We start from the raw sequence: 20,048 nt of genomic DNA, 5'->3' as shown, positions 1-20,048 counted from the left end.
CTCTCCTATGCAGATATGTGCAATTCTGGTTGACACAGTTAAGTCAGCTCAGAGGTTTGAGACACAGGCCATTGTCTGTAATTCAATGTGTCAGTTTACAGCGCTCAGTGGCTAGCATTCACATGGGACAAAGTTATACAGTCTCTTATTAATGGCATTCTCCCTACCAGGGAAGTGCTTACTGTGTTTCAAAGTCAGTATAGCTAAGTGCTTTTCCAATTACTTTTATCATTTTAAAAATTCAATTATTGGTACCACTTTTAAAATTTCATTTTCTTTATGAAATGCATTACTGCTTTAATCTCTATTTGTTTCTATTTTCCAGTGTTTCCTGGTTTAAGAATTTCATTCCATTTTTTTCTTATGTGCTATTTATTTATTGTTTTGTTTATATCAGATTAGAGCAGTGGTTCTCAACCTGGGGGCGTCATGACTTCCTTTGAGGGATCAAATAACCCTATCACAGGACTGGCCTAAGACCATCGGAAAACATAGATATTTATATTACAATTCATAACAGCAAAATTATAGTTATGAAGTAGCAGTGAAAATAACTTTTTTTGGGGGGGGGTCACCACATCATAAGGAACTGTATTAAAGAGTCACGGCATTAGGAAGGTTCAGAACCACTGGTTTAGTCAATGTCTCCTGTAGGCTTGCCTCACACTATAGAATTGAGAATTGCTTTGAATACCTAATCCTGCCTCTACTGCCCAGTGCTAGGAAGACAGTCCTTCAATTCTTCCCAGGCTGTGTCTTGACTGGTCTGTGGGAAGGAAAATTAGACCAGTGAATAAGTATCATCCACTTCTCTAGATTTTATTGTGAATTTACAAATGAAGTGGGACCTGTGTAAGAATTGAGTTCACTGACCAACTGTAAAGCTGGTGTAGTCACAGCACAGAAAGTGGGCAAGAAAGAGGGTGAAAGCTTTCCTGCTTTGACACTAGTTGACATTAGCAATGAGTAGTGAGGTAATACATTTTAGATGATCAATAAATGTTCTGACTGGCCATTTCTTGGGTCCATAGACCAGGCAATCAAGAATCTGAATAAAGAACTGAATTTACCATGAAACCAAATTACTGTAGTTATACCAGTTAAACCTAAATAGAAGAACTGGATAAAATTATGTGGCCCGCCTAACGTGACTGTATTTTCAAGGTTTAAGATGTATACTCTGAGAGAAATGGTGTGAGTAGTACTTGGTATGCTCTAATACAAATCACTAGTCTCTGGAGCACATGGCCATAAAGCCTATTTCAACTTTTCCAAATAATGTTTTGGGATTATAATTACATTATTTCTACTATCCCTTTCTTGCCTCCAAGCCCTCCCATAGACCCTTCCTTGTGTTCTAATCCATGGCCTCTTTTTGTTTAATAGCAGTTACTGTCTGAATGTGACCTTTGGTTGCAGGACCTCCTGACTATGAGGCAAACAGTTGACTTCACAGGATATTAAGTGTCTAATGGAATGTACACACATAGGACCCTGTGCCTTAGAAGATGAACAGGAAGTGCTCTGGGAGAATGTAGGATTTTACTAAACTACAAATTTCCCAGATTACAGCCCTGTCTAACCATAGTGTAGAAGGGCATAGCTGGGAGGGCCTGTGAGCTCTGAGTTATTTGATCTCTGTTCACCCAGTAGGGTAACTGCTAATGTCCTGAAGCCCTACTGGGTGGTCCAAGCTAACGAGGCACTCTGGGAAGGCTTAGCCATCAGGAGCACTAGTGGGAGGTAGCATACAGGTTCTTTCTAGAATTTTCCTCAACTGCTATAGGGAGCTCTGAGGGAAACCACAAGCCATGCCATGGTGAGTGTGGGGGCTGCTGACCCCAGACCAGGAAGAGCAGGTTGGCTGAACTGTTAGAGTCTGTCTGCTTGGAGTGGGATGGACCTTGAGCCAGACTGAGGTTCTGTTGGTCCCTTTGGTGATCATGGCAGTGGTCCTTGGCCTCTGAGCCTTGTTGAGTACAGATTTTCTGGGAAGGGAGAGGCTCTGCCACCCTGGCATGGAGACTATGATGCTTATAATATCACTCTCCAGTGTGCACAGATAGGCATTGCTCTTGTTGTGCAATAGGAAGACAGATTGGAAAGCTGAATGCCTGGTTTCTAGAAGTTCTGAATGTTATATTCCACTTTCAGGTTTGTCTTACAAATGTTACAGATAGTTTAGAAACTGGTAGAAAGGTGATGGGCACCATCCTTCAGCAATACATGATTAGACTGTTTTCAACTTTCTGCTACTGTCAGCCACCATGGTGTGATTGAGTGAAGTTCAGTTCCAGGGTACAAAAGGAATTTCTGAGCTGTAGAGGTATCTCAGATTTGCATGGTGTTGGGCAGGTGAATAGGGCAGATGCCACATCTTTTGCCTTAATCTATGTGACAGGAAACAGATATTAATTTATTCTTCCACATTATTTTGTGATTGGGCATCATTGGGGCTGTGTAGAGAGCTGCGGGAAACTGCACTCTTAAGATGGAGCTGGCTCCTGCCCCCCCCCCCCCCCCCCCCCGCCCTCCCGGTGGCGAGCGCTCTTTGTTTTAAGCAATAGCTTATTTGGCTTGGTTTCAGATTTTGGCTTGCTAAGGCATACGTGTACCTATCCAGGAATCCCATGTGGCGCATGGGGGCTGGTGGACTGAGACCTATATAAGGCTGGGGCGGGCTCTCCCCAGGGGTAGAAGAACAAAGAAAAACAGATTAAGAGGCCTGAATAAAAAAAAAAAAAAAGCTTGAAGAAGAGCTCGGGCGTTGTGTCTTTCTTGCTGGTTGAGTTAGGCACAACAATTGGCGGCCCCCTATGGGGAAAACTCTTTGAAAAAAGGGAGCTCAGAACTTCTTGCTGTCAGGGTAGGTATACCTGGTAAGTTCCCGGGTTAATTGGGGAACGGATATTCGCAGAGCTGCCGACAAGAGGCAGACGGGAAACGAAACTAGTTTGACTGTTACTTCTCCGCAGATGCGCGGAGTAAAAGTTTTAAAAGTTGTAAAACTGGGGCTGTTTGGCAAAAGCTCCGAGAAACCTCTTAGGTTAAAAAGACAGGGTTGTACAAGGATGGGCACTTCCTCCTCGCACCCAATTTTTTTGGCTCTCAACAAGCTGCTTCTAACAAAAGACTTAAAGATAAAGAAGGGAACTTTACAAAGATTCTTAGAGGAATGTGATGTTGTGGCCCCATGGTTCGCTGTTTCTGGGAGTCTCACAGTGTCCTCCTGGGAAAAATTGGGACAAGATTTGGACTTTGCAGCAGAACAGGGGACCCTGAAACCGGGGGTGAGACCAGTTTGGAAATTAGTACGTGGATGTTTAGAGAATCAACGATGTAGCAATGCTTTGGAAAACGAGCAAGCAGCTTTAGAACAATTGCAAGAGGAGAGATCTGAGAAGGCGGAGTCTGTAGAATGCAAGGGCAGTAAAAAGACAATAGGAAAGGAGACACAACTCTATCCCTCCCTATCGGACCTTGAAGACCCCGAGTCTACTGACTCTTCTCTTGGTTCAGAGGAGGTAGAGTCTCTAGTTAGATCATTACAAAAGGTAAGGATTAAAAACAAGGTGAGAAAGAAAAACAAAAGAAAACAGGATTGTGGGTCCATAATCCCCCCCCCCCCCGCCCGCTCCTCCCCCTTACCCTGAGGCTATGGCAGCTCCCAGAGCGTTGCCGGTCAGCAGCAGCCTTCACCCACAACTGTGGAGGGAAGTTAGGAGAGAAATGCAGGTAGCTTGTCCTATTTTTGTAGATAATCAGAATCAAAGATATCATGAACCTTTGGATTTTAAACTTCTCAAGTCTATAGCGGAATCTGTAAAAAATTATGAGGTTACGGCTGCATTTACACTTACTCAAGTTGAGACTCTGCAAAGACAATGCATGACTGCCTCAGATTGGATGAATCTTGCCCGTGCCTGTCTTAGCCCAGGTCTGGAAGGCTTTCTTTATTGAATTTGCTAATGAGCAGGCGGCGGCCAACCACAACACAGGCCTGCAATGGGATGCTGATATGTTGCTTGGTCTGGGCAGATATGTCAATCAACAAACTACTTACCCTCCTAATGTATATACTCAAATTAATCAAATAGCCATCAGAGCCTGGAAATCTTTGCCTAACAAAGGTGAAGTGAGTGGCAATTTGACCAAGATACTCCAAGGTCCCATGGAGCCCTTTTCAGATTTTGTGGCTCGCTTGATAGAGGATTCTGGTAGAATTTTTGGGGACACAGATGCTGCAATGCCCCTAATAAAGCAGCTAATATATGAGCAGTGTACAAAGGAGTGCAGGGCCGCCATCACCCCATATAAGACCAGGGGGTTGGAAGCCTGGATGAAGGCTTGCCGGGAATTAGGAGGACCTCTGACCAATGCAGGTCTGGCAGCTGCAGTCCTTCAGCTTACCCAGAGAAAAGAAGGCAATACTCAAGATGCTTGTTTTAAGTGTGGGAAAAGAGGACATATAAGACACAACTGCCCACTGGGGGGGGGGGGTAGTAGACAGGAACAAGGAAGTAGCCAGCGCCGCGTTCAGCCGGGGCTCTGCCCAAAATGCAGAAAGGGGAGGCACTGGGCTAATGAATGCCGGTCCGTTAAAGATATAAACAGGCAACCCATTGCGATAGACAGCTTTCCAAAAAACGGCCAGCGGGGCCCACGCTCCCAGGGCCCTCAAATATATGGGGCAATGGAGACCCCGAGACAGGACTCCCCTCCGGAGCAGTGACCCTCCCTTCGCCATCCCAAGCACCTCGGAGAGCTACTGCGGGCTCAACAGGACTGGACCTCCGTGCCACCACCAGATTGGTACTAACTCCGCAAATGGGGGTACAAGTAATAGAGTCTGATTTTCAAGGGCCCCTTTACCCAGGACCAGTAGGGCTGTTAATAGGGAGATCATCTACCTTATTGAAAGGATTGCGTATTCATCCAGGGGTGATTGACTCTGACTACACAGGAGTAGTAAAGATTATGGTAGAATCACCGAAAGGAATTACTGCCATATCCCCAGGGGATAGAATTGCACAACTTATTTTACTCCCCAGTCTGCATGGTGCCCACCCGGCTTATGACAAAGAAAGAGGAGACAAAGGATTTGGGTCATCAGGGACAGATCTCACATTCTTATCACTGGATTTAGATCAGAGACCTACATTACAACTAACTGTTAATGGTATTAAACTTATGGGAATTTTGGATACTGGAGCGGACCGCAGTATTATTGCTAGCAAAGATTGGCCTCGGGATTGGCCAATACAAGTTTCTTCCCAGACATTACAAGGACTGGGTTATGCTAGCACTCCTAATATTAGTGCAAGTTTGCTAAATTGGCATGATGAAGAAGGACATTTCGGCGTTGTGCAACCCTATGTCCTTGAGCTTCCAGTTTCCCTTTGGGGGAGGGACCTCATGAAGTCTATGGGTTTCAAATTAAGCAATGAGTATTCCAAAGAATCTCAAGATATTATGAAAAAGATGGGATGCCATCCCAATTTTGGATTAGGAAAGTTTTTACAAGGAAGAAAGGAGCCAATACAGGCAACACCTAGAAAGCCCAGGCAAGGGCTGGGTTTTTCTTAGGGGCCATTGAGGAAGGAATTCCCATATCCTGGAAAACGGAGGAACCAGTGTGGGTTCCTCAATGGCCACTTTCCTCCGAGAAACTGCTAGCAGCAAGGCAGCTAGTGGAAGAGCAGTTGAGAGAGGGGCATATCAAACCTTCCCTTTCTCCTTGGAATACACCCATTTTTGTTATAAAGAAAAAATCAGGGAAATTGTTGCATGACCTTAGAGCAATAAATGACCAGATGAATATTATGGGGCCTGTACAGAGAGGTCTTCCATTATTATCAGCCTTACCAGAGAACTGGCCCATTATTGTGATTGATATTAAAGATTGTTTTTTCTCCATCCCCTTGCATGACAAGGATAGTGAAAGATTTGCATTTACAGTGCCATCTACTAATCATGAAGAGCTAGATAAGAGATATCAGTGGATTGTCTTACCACAAGGAATGGCTAACAGCCCTATTATGTGTCAGTTGTTGGTAGCACAAGCTCTAGAGCCATTAAGGGCCCGCTTCCCTACTGTTAGATGTGTCCATTATATGGACGACATCCTCCTCGCAGCAAAAGAAAAGGATGTTTTACAAGCTGCATATCACTTTTTAGGAACAGTGTTAAGAACTAAAGGGTTGTACATTGCTTCTGAGAAAGTACAACAGAATCAGGTGGTTACTTATTTAGGCTCTAAGATTACCAGTCAACAGATTAGGCCTCAAAAAGTAGAATTGAGAAAAGATCATTTATGTACATTAAATGATTTTCAAAAATTATTAGGGGACATAAATTGGATAAGAGGCAGTTTAAAAATGGCAAATTATGAGCTAAAGCTGCTTTATGATACATTAGCAGGTGACACAGCTTTGGATTCCCCTAGACAGTTAACCACGGAAGCACGTGAAGCACTATGCAAAGTTGAGGATAGATTACAGGAAGCCTTTCTTCAGAGAGTTCGAGATCCCAACACAATTGTATTATGCATTCTGCCCACCTTTTTGCAGCCCACCGGTATTTTATGGCAGGATGGACCTTTATTGTGGGTTTACACTAGAATTTCCCCTGCAAAATCCATTGAGTATTATCCCACAACTGTGGCACTATTTGCCCAGCAAGGTATTCAGCAGTGCTTGCAATATTTTGGAACTTCCCCGCAAATGCTGATTGTACCTTATGATGTCAATCAGGTGAAAGTTTTATGTGCTACTGTTGATGAATGGGCCATATTGCACTGTAGCTATGCGGGGCATATAGATTGCCATTATCCAAAACATCCATTATTGAATTTTTTTAAGGAACATCCTGTAGTCTTTCCTAAAATAACTGCTTCCCGGCCAATTCCCGGAGCCACCGTTGTTTTTACTGATGGATCTAAAACAGGTTGCGGGGCCTATATGGTGGGCTCAGGGGAGCCTGTGAAGCACCAATATTTACCGGGCGCACCTCAGCAGGTGGAACTTTTAATTGCTCTAGAAGTTTTTAAGGTTTGTCCATTTCCATTTAATTTGGTATCAGATTCCTGATATGTTGTTAATGCCTTAAAAATTCTTGAATGTGCAGGGACTCTTAAATCCTCTAGTCCTGTACAGTCGGTTTTTTGCCAATTGCAACAACTGATTTGGCAGCGGAAAAATCCATTCTTTGCACAACATATTCGTGCTCATACTGGCCTACCAGGCCCATTAGCTGAGGGCAAAATGTTGTAGACCTCTGTACCAGGCAAGAATGGATGTTTGTGGCCTAAGCAGTGCAACGAGCACAAGAATTCCACAAGGAATATCATGTTAATGCTAAAACATTACAACAAAAGTTTTCTCTCTCACATGCTGATGCATGTAAGGTAGTTCTAGATTGTCCTCAATGTGTCGTTTTTCAGCACCCTCCTGCATTAGGAGTCAACCCTCGTGGTTTGCTCCCTCTGAAAATATGGCAAATGGATGTTACACATATCTCTGAATTTGAACGGGTCAAATATGTCCATGTTTCTGTTGACACTTGTTCTGGAGTCATCCACGCCACCCCAATGGCAGGTGAGAAGGCATTTCACGTGATCACCCATTGCCTAGAGGCATGGGCAGCATGGGGCAAACCACAACAAATAAAAACAGACAACGGTCCTGCTTACACGGGCCACAAGTTTGCCTCCTTCTGCCGTCAAATGGATGTTCAACTTGTACATGGCCTGCCCTATAATCCCCAGGGTCAAGGCATTGTGGAGCGTGCACATCGCTCCTTGAAGGAACTGCTTCAAAAACAAAAAGGGGGAATAGGCCATAGTCGTACCCCTAAGGATAGACTCTCTCTTGCATTATTTACCTTGAATTTTTAAAATTTGGATGGATCAAACTGTTCAGCTGCAGATAGACATCAATGTCAGCACAGTCCCTCTAAAGGGATGGTAAAATGGAAAGATGCCTTGACAGGTATCTGGCATGGACCTGATCCCATGCTTGCATGGGCACGAGGTTCTGTTTGTGTTTTCCCACAGGGTCAACAAGATCCGATCTGGGTACCAGAAAGATTGGTGAGAAAAGCACAATTGACGCAGTCTCAGGAAGATGCTTCTGCAAATATGCCTGATGTTCCTGCTGAGTCTACAGCCAGGGAAGATGGAACAGAGATGGGGGATCCTGTCTGCATTCCCGAAACCAATGCCAGTACAACATGATGCACAGGTTTTTCCTAGGCTGTTTACCTCTAATAAAGCTATTAATCTCCCTTATTTGTATTTGGATCTGGAACGAATGCCTCTAGGAGGGAATTGTAGTTTCCCCGAAAAAGGATCCCTGTGCTTTCAAATAGATGAATCTGGAGACTGCATTCCCCTGACCAAAGGCCTTTATGGGTGGTTTAATGGAGCTGGAAATTATGCCCCAGGCATTAAGCAACAGCAAATTAGCCATGGGAATGACTGTTTTACCCTGAAACATAGTTATACTACAGCTGTTATCTGGCTGAATGGCACTATGCTCACCTATAATATCGCCTTGCCTAATAATACTTATACACCCCCTAAGCAAGCCAAGTGGGGTCCTACTTGTTGGGGAGCATATGAAGGCGACCCCTGGCCTTGGACAGACTGCCAATCCACTATTGTCAGATGGGCCGATAAAGTACAAAGATTTACTTTCTCACCTGATATGAGTGGCCCCCTTGAAAAGGGCGGTGTCAAAGGAGACATGAAGACAGGGCTATTCTTGCAGGATCAGCGCATGAATCTGTTTCATAAATGGATGCTGTGCGGCATAAACGGAAGCTGCACCGATACAGCCCCTATTGTCATGATTCAGGGAGGAAGTTATGGAGTGCATGAACTTCTTTGTTCTGCTCAGCATGATCAGTGCGGGTATGGAGAATATGCCTCTGACCTCCAGAATGTTTCTATAACTTGCACTCAATTTTTTAAGCCCATAGTGAATACCACCACTTTTAAAGCCAGTCCTGTATGTGTGCATCCTCCATTTCTGTTTATCTTGTCAAATTTTAGCTTTGCAAATTGTACAAATAGTACTTGTTGGATGTCCCAATGCTGGGACAGTAAGCTGTTTACCAGAGCCCTTATTGCTCGGATGCCTCGGTGGATTCCAGTACCAGTAGAAGTGCCTAGTACTATGATGCTGTTTAGACCCAAGAGAGATTTTGGCATAACTGCGGCAATTATAACCGCTATCTCCATGGCCGCAGTCTCTGCCACTGTTGCAGGTATAGCTATGTCTACCACTGTGCAAACAGCCGCAACTTTAAATAATCTGTCTGCTACAGTGTCCCAGGCCCTGGATGCCCAAACCTCTCTGAATGCGCAGTTGAAAGGAGGCCTCATGGTACTCAACCAGTGCATTGATTTGGTGCAGGAACAAGTTGATATCCTTTGGCAAATGGCCCAGTTGGGCTGTGAGTGGAGAATGCCTGGCCTGTGTGTTACCAGTGTTCAATTTCAGAATGCTTCCCGAGCCGCAAATTTGTCTAAAGAACTTTCTAGATTTCTTATAGGAAACTGGTCTGGAAAGTTCGAAGAAACCCTGGAGAAATTGAGAGCAGCGGTGGTGACCATTAACTCCACTCCAGTGGACATCAGCATGGCTGAGGGCTTGACTTCCTGGATCCAGCTTGCAGCAAATCATTTGAAGGAGTGGGCGGGACTAGGTGCCTTATTGGTTCTTGTGATACTTGCCTTCCTTGTTTGCCTGTGGTGTTTCCATAAGATGAGGTTTGCACAGCGCTGTCAGGCAGACATGATTGTCCAAGCATTTACCGCCATCGAGGCTGGTCAGTCCCCTCAGGCTTGGCTAGTAAAGCTGTAGCCTTGAAGCACAGGCTGCGAGGCATGGCACTGCACTTGAGGTCGAAATAACATTGACCTCAAGAAGAGCACCCTCACCCTCACCCTAACCCTCACCCGAAACCCTTGACCCTGACCCAACCCTCTAATCCTGACCCTACTCCTGTATGTACCCTAATTCTTACATCAATTTTCATAGTAATAGTATCAAGTGTTAATATCAGTTTAATTTTTAAATCTAACCCGTAACCCTGAGCAACCCTAATTTAAGCCTAACCGTAAACCCTAATCCGAACCCCACTAACTTTAACTCCCTAAGCCTAACTCTCCTAATCCGGACTGTAACCCCCATCCCTGACCCTAACTCCAAAACCCTAACGTTAATCCTAATCCTGAGCCTTTACATGCCAGTTATATGAACTCGGTTCCTCATGAATTTGCAACGAGTACTTTATCCACTGATTTCAGTTTTGCCTGAGTAAAAAAAAGCCAGTGATGTGTAGACATGTCATAATTACCTTCTCATTCTAACTATGCAGCAACACTGTACCCAGATTTTTTTTTTTTTTCGAGACAGGTTTTCCCTGTGTACCTTTGCTCCTTTCCTGGAACTGACTTGGTAGCCCAGGCTGGCCTCGAACTCACAGAGATCCGCCTGGCTCTGCCTCCCGAGTGCTGGGATTAAAGGCGTGCGCCACCACCGCCCAGCCAGATTTTTTTTTAAAGTTGTATCTCTTTATGTAATTTGCCCAGATTTTTAAAAAAGATATTTCTCCTTATGTGTCTTGCTTGAATGTATTTATGTGTCCAGTGTCCGTGGACGTCAGAAGAGAGGTCTAGATACCTTTTTTGTTGTTGTTGGTTTTTGGTTTTTCGAGACAGGGTTTCTCTGTGTAGCTTTGCGCCTTTCCTGGAACTCACTTGGTAGCCCTGGCTGGCCTCGAACTCACAAAGATCCGCCTGGCTCTGCCTCCCAAGTGCTGGGATTAAAGGCGTACACCACCACCGCCCAGCTAGATACCTTTAAACTGGAGTTATATATAGTTGCAAGACTCCCTGTGGATGCTGTGAACTGAATCCAGGTCCTACACAAGAGTATGCTGCTATTGCCCTCTGAACCATCTCTCCAGCCTCCCTGTGGTTTTTTTTATTCTCTCTCTTACTTGTGCAGTTTTCCAGTTTTTCAATCAGTACTCTCAACATGTCAGCTCACTGACTTTTACTGTACAGAATTTTTCTTCTATAAAATCTGTTGGTAGTCTTTATTATGGATCCTTGTATGATAAAGGTCATTTTTCTTTTCTGCTTCCAATATTCTTTCTTTGGTGATAATTTGATTTATAGACAAAATTCTCGTTTAGTTAGTTTTGGTTTTTGAGACAAAATCTCATTATGTAGCAGAGGAGGGCTAGGAAAATGAAATAAGTGGGTAAGAACCAACATAAAGAAATAGATAACAAACTCCACAAAGTTGCCTTCTGACATCCACGTGAGTGTTGTGACATGTATCCACCACTACCCCCTACCACATATACACGCAATATTTTTTTTAAAATGGGGCAAATTGAGTCTGGTTGTGAAAACTCCAGCTAAGAGTTGTGAACTCCAAATTAATGAAGTTTGCCTACACAGTCAATAATCATTTTATACAGAGATTTCAATTGAGAATGTTAACATTGACGAACCACACTAACAAGATGACCTTGAGTTTGACTTTTCCCAGTTGTAAGCCTCAAACTCACAGAGACAGTAAGGTTTCTTTGTTGACAGTCAAAAGTCATGTCTTAACCCTTTGTAACCTGGTATATTAAGAACTGCTTGAACCTTTGTTACCTATGGAATTATCCTATGATCTCATTTAACAAATAGGAAAAAGGAGCGGTGGGGTGGAGGTTTACTGAATCTCTTAAAAAAACCCCACCAAAATCATAAACATGGTCATCATTAAGACACTTGACTTACTTCATACCTAGCTGTCCCGAAATTCTTTTCTGTGGCATAGTCCAGAATCCCAGCATCACTGACAAAAATTCACAGAAAGAACGGGGGCTGAGACAGGCAGCTCGGAGCTGTATCTTCTCTTCCAACTCCTGCTGCCACTGACAGCCTGGACCTCCCAATATTCCTGCTTCTGCCTCTCAAGTGATAACACTGCACATTTGTGTCACCCTTGGGTAGCATTTTAAAATACTGATACATATTACCTTACTGCCCTGAGAAACTATTGTACTGACTTCTATTCTCACCAGCAATGTGAGAATGTCCTAACCCTCACCAACAGTAAAAATTATCATTCTCTCCCACACCACTGTTATCCAGTACCAAGATTAAGCACAGAATTTGTCATATGCTAGGCAAGTGATCGAATACTCAAATTCATCTTCATTCAAAGAAGACTATGTGGCTCTCCTCTGTAACAGAGTTAGTGAAAGGAGATAATTAACCAAGTCCCAAAGGCTTGAAAACAACCACAGATCAAAGGTTTCAAAGTCAGCTCTTGTTTGTGAATTACTCATCCATACCACTATTTAAGGACTTTGAAAACATTAGATCTGCTATGTTCATAGGAGGATAATGTGATTTTAGATCTCCTTACTATCTGCATTCTTTATCATGTATATGACTGTCCAGTTGCATGGAAGGGACCAGAGCTTCCAACATAGAAAAATATGTCCACTATACAGAGTAATCTCCCTAGTGGTTTCAACAAATATGTAACTTTTCTAAATGTATTGAGGTTTTAATAGGTTTTTGAATGGGGTTCAAACACAGACCTTTGTACATGCTAGGCACAGACTCTGTTGTGGACCTTTATCCCTAGCTGGAAATAGAAAATATTTTTGGTTACTTTTAAATGCCCATCAACATCATCCAGAAAATCCAAATCACAGAACAGTTCGTTTAGTTGTTAATCGTAAAAGAGGTATCATGTCAGTCCTGAATTTTAAAGTGCTTTTCAATTATTTTATGGGTATTTTTACAATTTCTCTAGAGAGAAAAAAATAAAAATTATTTTAAAAATTAAATGGCTCAGTTGACAGAGTACTTGTCTAGCATGCATGAGGCTCAGAGTTCAATTCCCAGCACTGCATGAAATGAACATGGTTCACATGCCTATCATCCTAACACTTTTGAGACAGAGGCAGGAAGAATAGGAGGTTCAATATTATCCTTGGTTATAAACTAAGTTTCTAATACTAATGGTAGTAAGGAAATATCAACTACCCACTACATACAAAGGATGAAGGAACAGGACCTGAAGCCCTTGTACATTACGGACTTTATCTGCTGACTTGCAGATGGCCTACAAAATCCATGCTTTCAGCTGGGCAAGTCCTGCTCTCAGTCTCTCCAGCGATGTCCACATTGAGCATTGCAGCACTTGTAGAAGGTGGTCATTGGCTCATCTGCAGAACGGGTCTGAAGCTGCATGAAGTAGGCACGAGGATGTTCACATTTTGGACATGGCTCTGACAAAGAGAAAAACAAGTCATCTATATTACACAAATACCGTTAACGGGATTGGAGAGACCTGTGACTTTGAAAGCACCTCCCTGGTCCCACTTTCCTTCTCAAATTTTATTGAAAACTGGCTGGAAGCATAGCACAGGAAGGGTCTATTATAGTCTGTTTCGTGGGACTATAACAAAAATGCCTGCCCAGTGTGGTAGAACTTAAGTAGCACTTAAGAGACTGAGACAAGAGGCTTGCTACAAGGCCAGCCTGGGCTACATAGCAAGATTCTATCTCAAAAATAAACAAATAGATTTTTTTTTTTTAATTAAGCCTCTATTCGTTTTCCGTTTTCAAGGCTTTTGTTGTTTGCTTTTATAAAATAAGTTCTTGGGGATGGCCTCAAAGTCACTAGGTAGCCAAGATGACCTTGAACTCCTGATTCTCTCCTCCTCTCCACCTCTCAAGTTGTACTACTATACCTAGCTAATCCTAACTTTTAACATAGAAGATCTATCTCTGCCATAGAGAAAAAGACTGCTAATCACACATATGCTCTTCCTTCTCCAACAGGTCACATTTAGGGCCCTCTTCTTTCTTTCCATTATCACATTTAAGTCTATTAACATAAATCTTTTAATTTTTTAAAAATTATTTTGTGTATGTTTTGCCCATAGGTATTTTGTGAACCATGTTCATGCAGTACCCTTGGATGCCAGTAGAGGACACTGGATCACCTGAAATTAGAAGTACAGAAGGTCGGTGCTGCCATATGAGTGCTGGGATGGAAACCCAGGTCCTTTGGAAGACTAGCCAGTGCTCTTAACCACTAAACCATCTCTCTATTCTCACAACTATTTATAAGTTGACAGACTGATTGAGAAAGGGTCTCATGGAGCCAAGATAAGCACTGAGTCTTCTGCCTCCATCTTGAGAGTACTGGGATTACAAGCTTGAGCCACCATACTTCACCTCCAGTTATAAATTTTTTAAATCCATATAGAATAAAAAAGACCAGGGCTCATCATTTTTTTCAATATTAGTATTTGAAAATACATAGAACAGAATTCTCTTGAGAAGCCTGCACCCATTAGAGCATGGATGACTATCCTCTTACATATCCTCTCTCTCTCTCTCTCTCTCTCTCTCTCTCTCTCTCTCTCTCTCTCTCTCTCTCAACAACCATTAATATTTAAATTTAAATCAACATTGAAACTTTTTTGTAATAAACCCTAAGTTTGCTTCAAAAAGAGAATATGTACCAGATTTTTAATTATACTTGTTCATATCCAACCTGGAGAATCTAAATAAAACAACAGAGCATGTATCAGTATAATGATTTTCCTTTCAGTATATTTAATCCTTCAAAGAATCTGCTCTAAAAATTTTTAATATGGCTAGGCGGTGGTGCACATGCCTTTAAATCTAGCACATGGCAGGCAGATAGGTGGATCTCTGAGTTCGAGGCCAGTACGGTCTACAGAGAGAGTTCCAGGACACCTAGGGCTACACAGAGAAACCCTGTCTCAAAAAAACAAAATCAAACAAACAAAAAAGTTTTAATGCCTTGCTTAAACAATGACTACACTGTGACTAAAATGTATCATCAAAATATTTCCTCCTGGGTGGTGGCGCACACCTTTAATCCCAGCACTCGGGAGGCAGAGCCAGGTGGATCTCTGTGAGGTTGAGGCCAGCCTGGTCTACAGAGTGAGTTCCAGGACAGGCACTAAAACTACACAGAGAAACCCTGTCTCGAAAAACAAAACAAAACAAAAAATTCCTGTACTGGCAAACACAAGCTATGTGTCATTAATTTACTATTTATATTTACTTAAATTCTTTTATACTTACTTGGGATGGGGGCTGGAAAACAATTTTCATGAGTTAGCTGTCTCCTTATACTATCTGGGCTCCAATGATCAAACTAAGATGAACTGGTTTGGGAACAAGTACTTTTACCTTCTGAGCCATCTCACTGGTTCTAATAATATACAAGGTTACATTATAATAAATAATTTTATTATTATCAAATATAACAATAAGTAATAATAAACAGGGTTGAGTCAGTGGCTCTGTAATGGAAAAATTTTCACCTGCAGTAGAGTCCACATTCTCCCATGCAGCTGCTCCACCAAGCACATCATCCACTTCTTTCAGCTTTGGATACTTTCGGTTTGTTACCTAACAAAAACAAGCCATCAGATTTCAAGTAATCATATAGTTCTAAAGGTGGGCCACCAAACAATAACTTCCTTCCAGCATTTCCTCTACTCAGTAAATGGATACAAAATTTATCTTCTTCAAAGAGCAGCAAGAGCCATTAAAATGTAGGGGTTTTGTGACTGGGATGCTCCCAAAACAGCACAGAGGTTCAATGTCAGAGACCCCTAGAGATTGGAGGAAACACCAGACAGACAAGGAAGAAAAGATAGCTGACTTAAACCCTGCTCTTCTCTCATACCTCTAAGACACCTAATAATCCAACATGAAAGACAAACAAAACAAGCCTAACAGCACCATTTATCTGGGTATCCCAGCATTCCCCGGGACATATTTGGTTGCTTTCCTAAGTTTATCAGTCATCCCTCAAATTTCAAAATTATGTCACCATTCATCTTATCACAAATCCAGACTCTAAACTCCTACCATACAGCTCTAAGGTGCAAACATTAAGAATGAGGTGTCACCAAGGCCTGGTGATACACATTTGCAATCACAGAACTCAGGACACCGAGGTAAGGTGGAACAAGAACTGAAAGGTGGACAAAAAAAAAAATAAGGGCTGAAAACGCAGCTCTCTGGGTTCCAACACAAGCAACACACACACACACACACACACACACACACACACCACAAAAATGGCATATATTAGTAGACAATGAATACTGGGAAAAGATAAAAGGAATGAGGATAAACTGGGAGAGCTTGGTTTTAGTTTCTTTGTTTACTTAATTTTCATATATATGCTATGCAGCCCAGGTGAGCCTTGAACTTACTCTTCTGCGGCAGTCTCTCTAAGTGATAGAATTATAGACATGTACCAACAGCCAAAAGGGCTGGAATTTAAATAGGGTAGTCATTATTTTAAAAGAGGAGAGGGAGAGATAAAGGAAAAGGAAAACAGAGAGAGAGAGAGAGAGAGAGAGAGAGAGAGAGAGAGAGAGAGAGAGAGAGAGAGAGAACGAGAGAACGCCAAACAAGTAGTTACTCAGGAAAGAAAGACTCGGGCGAAAGGAACATGAAGGACCTAACAGCACTGCGTGCACGGTGAAGGTCCTCCAGAATAGCGACAAGTTCTGAGAGCAAAAAGAGCTACAAAAAGAACATTGAAGATTTGAGATCAGAGAAGGTGATAAGCGGACTGGAGCCTGGCACGCCTGAGACAGTATGAGGAGACTGAAGGTTTTAAAAGCGTGGTTCAGCCTAGAGGTATGAATGGAAATTCTCGCAACTTTTTTGAATGTCACAAAACGGGCAGCAGAGAGGCAGAGGCAGAAATCTCTGTCGTGACCAAAACAATGGCTTGGACTGGGCCGGAGCGACGCCACTGTATTAGCAACTGCTGAACTAGGGGTACCTCCGCAGCGAGTGCAAAAAACAAAAACATACCGCCGGCAGGAAAGTCTGAGCACGCGGCCGCTGGCACTCACCTTGCGTGTGATATTATGCACGTAGGGGCAAGTGTTGCAGGCGAAGCGATGACAACGCTGTCCCTCCTCCACAATCAGTCCGTTTCCACAGCTCGGACAGAAAAGCAGCATTGCTCCAGCTTCAACTTGTAGGTTCTTACTGTCTGGAGCTTCCGCGGCCGCAGACGCCCAATCGAAGCGGCCATTGGCACGTTCCCAGAAGGCACTGCGGCGGGTAGGCTCGCACATGCCATTGGTCAACGCAGATAATCCTTCCTCATCCCGCCAATAGCGTGCTGTCTGCACTCCCAGCCTTCCGTATAGTGCCTGCGCGTGCGCACGGATCTCCCTGCCTGGAACACAGGCTAAGATGACAGTATAGATAAGGCTGGCAACTGGCAGCCCGGAAGTACCCGGGGGCTGAGGGTTGGACGGAGGTACCGGGTGATGAGAGGATATTACCGCACTCCGAGTCGTGGACATGTCCCAGGAGGGTCTCATCACAGTAGTGCAGGACCGGCTGTTCCGCAATCTTCTGAGCCGGGACTGACAGGCAGAGACTAACCAAATGTCCCAAGGACTTTAGGTTGGTTCAGTCTCCAGTGTTGATACTACCTGTCAACTGCTGTCTGCCTCACGTACGGATCACCTGCCTATCTGGACTTGCTATCCCTCCATCTGACCATTTCTTCATCTAGTTCCAGTTCTGCCATTTCACTTATAGCGCTAAGTTCAACTCTAAAGATCAACTCTGACCTACAATACCAGCAGCTCCTCTACACGTCTCCAGCTGGTTCTTTTTATATCATTCCTATAGACTCCTTTGCATTTCCCAGCTCTGGCTTTTCACACATCTTTGAAATGCCTTACCTCTTTAATCCTCTGCAGTCATTCGATAACCTACCGCGGATGGGGTGTGGTGAATCCTGTTTTTTGTTTGTTTGTTCGGTTTTTTTTTGTTTGTTTTTTGGTTAATATTACACAAGTTAGTTATCTGGGAAGAGGAACCCCAATTGGGAAAATGTCTTGTAATGTGCAATTTGAGAATAAGTTCTTAAAAAAAAAAACAAAAAACAAAACAAAAAACCAGGAAACATTCATGTCAACCAAGATTACCAAGGAAAGCAGGAATAGTTCACAGTTGCCTTCATTAAAACTGCTATATCTTGTGAATTTACTGTTATTAAATTCTGACACTGTAAAGACACAAATACGTTTATGTTTCTGATATGGCACAATCATGTCAATTGTGAAAATCATTTTATAGGTGTGTATGAAATATTGTCAGTCTTAAATATATACAATAATGGTTAAATTTTACAACTATTTTACTATTTTAATTTTTTGAGGTTTTATTTTTATTTTCCTGCATGTATGTCTTGTGTACACAGTGAATGCAGAGGCCAGACAAGGGCATCCTTGGATATCCTGGAATTGGAGTTACAGTCAGTTGTGAACTACCATGCAGGTGCTGGAAATGGAACCCAGGTCTTCTAAATATAAGAGCAGACAGTGCTCTTATTTTATTATTTCTATCATTTACTATTTTAATAAAGATGAATCTATGCTGTGGGATGGTCTTTCTGTACACTGTGAACATATGTTGCTATCACTGGTTAATAAAGAAGCTGCTCTGGCCTATGGCAAGACAGGTTATAGCCAGGTGTGGTGGTATTGTGTTCCCCAAAACATTGTGTACCCTAATAAACTTATCTGGGGTCAGAGAACAGAAAAGCCACTAGATACTTAGGCTAGAAAATGTTGGCACTCACACCTTTAATCCTAGCATTTCAGAGGCAGAAATCCTTCTGGATCTCTGTGAGTTCAAGGCCACATTGGAAACAGCCGAGCTTTTAATCCCAGGGAGTGATGGTAGAAAGCAGAAAGGTATATAAGGCGTGAGGACCAGAAACTAGAAGCATTTTGGCCTGGGTAAGCATTTGGCTGGTTAAGCATTTAGGCTTCTTGCAGCAGTTCAGCTGAGATTCATTCTGGATGAGGACTCAGAGGCTTCCAGTCTGAGGAAACAGGACCAGCTGAGGAATTGGCAAGGTGAGATAGCTGTGGCTTGTTCTACCTCTCTGACCTTCCAGTATTCACCCCAATAACTGGCCTCAGGTTTGATTTTATTAATAAGACTCTTTAAGATTCAAGCTACAGCCAGGCAGGAAATCCAAGGAAAGATACAGGGAGGAGGAAGGCAGAGTCAGGGGAGACACTGCAAGCCGCTGAGATGAGCAAGATGTAATAGAATACAGGTAAAGCGGCGGTACATAAATTAATAGAAATGGGTTAATTTAAGATGTAATAGCTAGCTAGCAATAAGCCTAAGCCATAGACCAAAAAGTTTGTAATTAATATTAAGCCTCTGAGTGATTATTTCACAAGCTGCTGCAGGTCAGATGGGACAGAGGAAAACTTCCATTTACAAATCTCAATGTTAGAAATTGCATAAAGTAGTGTCTCTGTGCCTACTCCTAACAAAATGGATTGCCTTCCATTTTGATGCATGTTGGAGCTTGGAAACAATGATTCACCAGACATGGCTGTATATGTTCTCTCATCAGCCCAATGGTGAGCTCCAAGTCACATTCTCTAGGACACACACACAAAAAAATGTTGCTCAGATTCTTTGACAGGTTGGAAACTGACATGGGCATGATGGATTTTCATACAGTAAGGAGCTGTCATGAACCTGAAGTTCCATCATTGTAGCATGAATCTTAAAGGTACTTATTAATAAAAACAAACCTGGAGCCAGCTATTGGGGTGAATGCTGGAAGATCAGAGAAGCAGAACAAGCTACAGCTTCCTCACCTCGACAGTTCCTCAGCTGGTCCTGTTTCCTCAGACTGGAAGCTTCTGTGTCCTCCCAATGGCTCTCAGCTGAACTGCTGCTCAAAAGCCTGAAGCTTAAACAGCTAAAAAGCTTCTAGTTTCTGGTCCTTGCGCCTTATATACCTTTCTGCTTTCTACCACTACTCCCTGAAATTAAAGGCTCGCTTTCTAGGATTAAAGGTGTGAGTCACCATGCTTGGCTGTATCCTTGAACACATGGATTTCTGCCTCTGGAATGCTAGGATTAAAGGCGTGTGCTACCACTGCCTAACTTCTATGTT

The 20,048-nt window shown here is 42.9% G+C and overlaps 1 protein-coding gene and 1 long non-coding RNA gene across 2 annotated transcripts; one reads left to right on the top strand and one right to left on the bottom strand.

Moving 5' to 3' along the window:
* Positions 1–11,092: 11,092 nt before the first annotated feature.
* On the bottom strand, positions 11,093–17,226 carry Polr3k (RNA polymerase III subunit K). Its single transcript, XM_059262190.1, has 3 exons — positions 16,951–17,226; positions 15,394–15,481; positions 11,093–13,314 (listed from the first exon to the last, which is right to left on the bottom strand). The coding sequence occupies exons 1-3, from the start codon at positions 17,176–17,178 to the stop codon at positions 13,187–13,189; spliced, it is 444 nt and encodes a 147-aa protein (XP_059118173.1). The 5' UTR covers positions 17,179–17,226; the 3' UTR covers positions 11,093–13,186.
* LOC131910101 (uncharacterized) lies at positions 17,197–18,502 on the top strand. The gene is made up of 2 exons (XR_009378983.1): positions 17,197–17,515; positions 18,321–18,502. It is a non-coding gene; the product is annotated as an uncharacterized LOC131910101 (long non-coding RNA).
* The last annotated feature ends 1,546 nt before the right edge of the window (positions 18,503–20,048 follow it).

This window comes from Peromyscus eremicus, chromosome 4 (assembly GCF_949786415.1).
Source record: "Peromyscus eremicus chromosome 4, PerEre_H2_v1, whole genome shotgun sequence".
Classification (NCBI taxonomy): domain Eukaryota; kingdom Metazoa; phylum Chordata; class Mammalia; order Rodentia; family Cricetidae; genus Peromyscus; species Peromyscus eremicus.
This window is presented reverse-complemented; position numbering and strand designations above follow the sequence as displayed.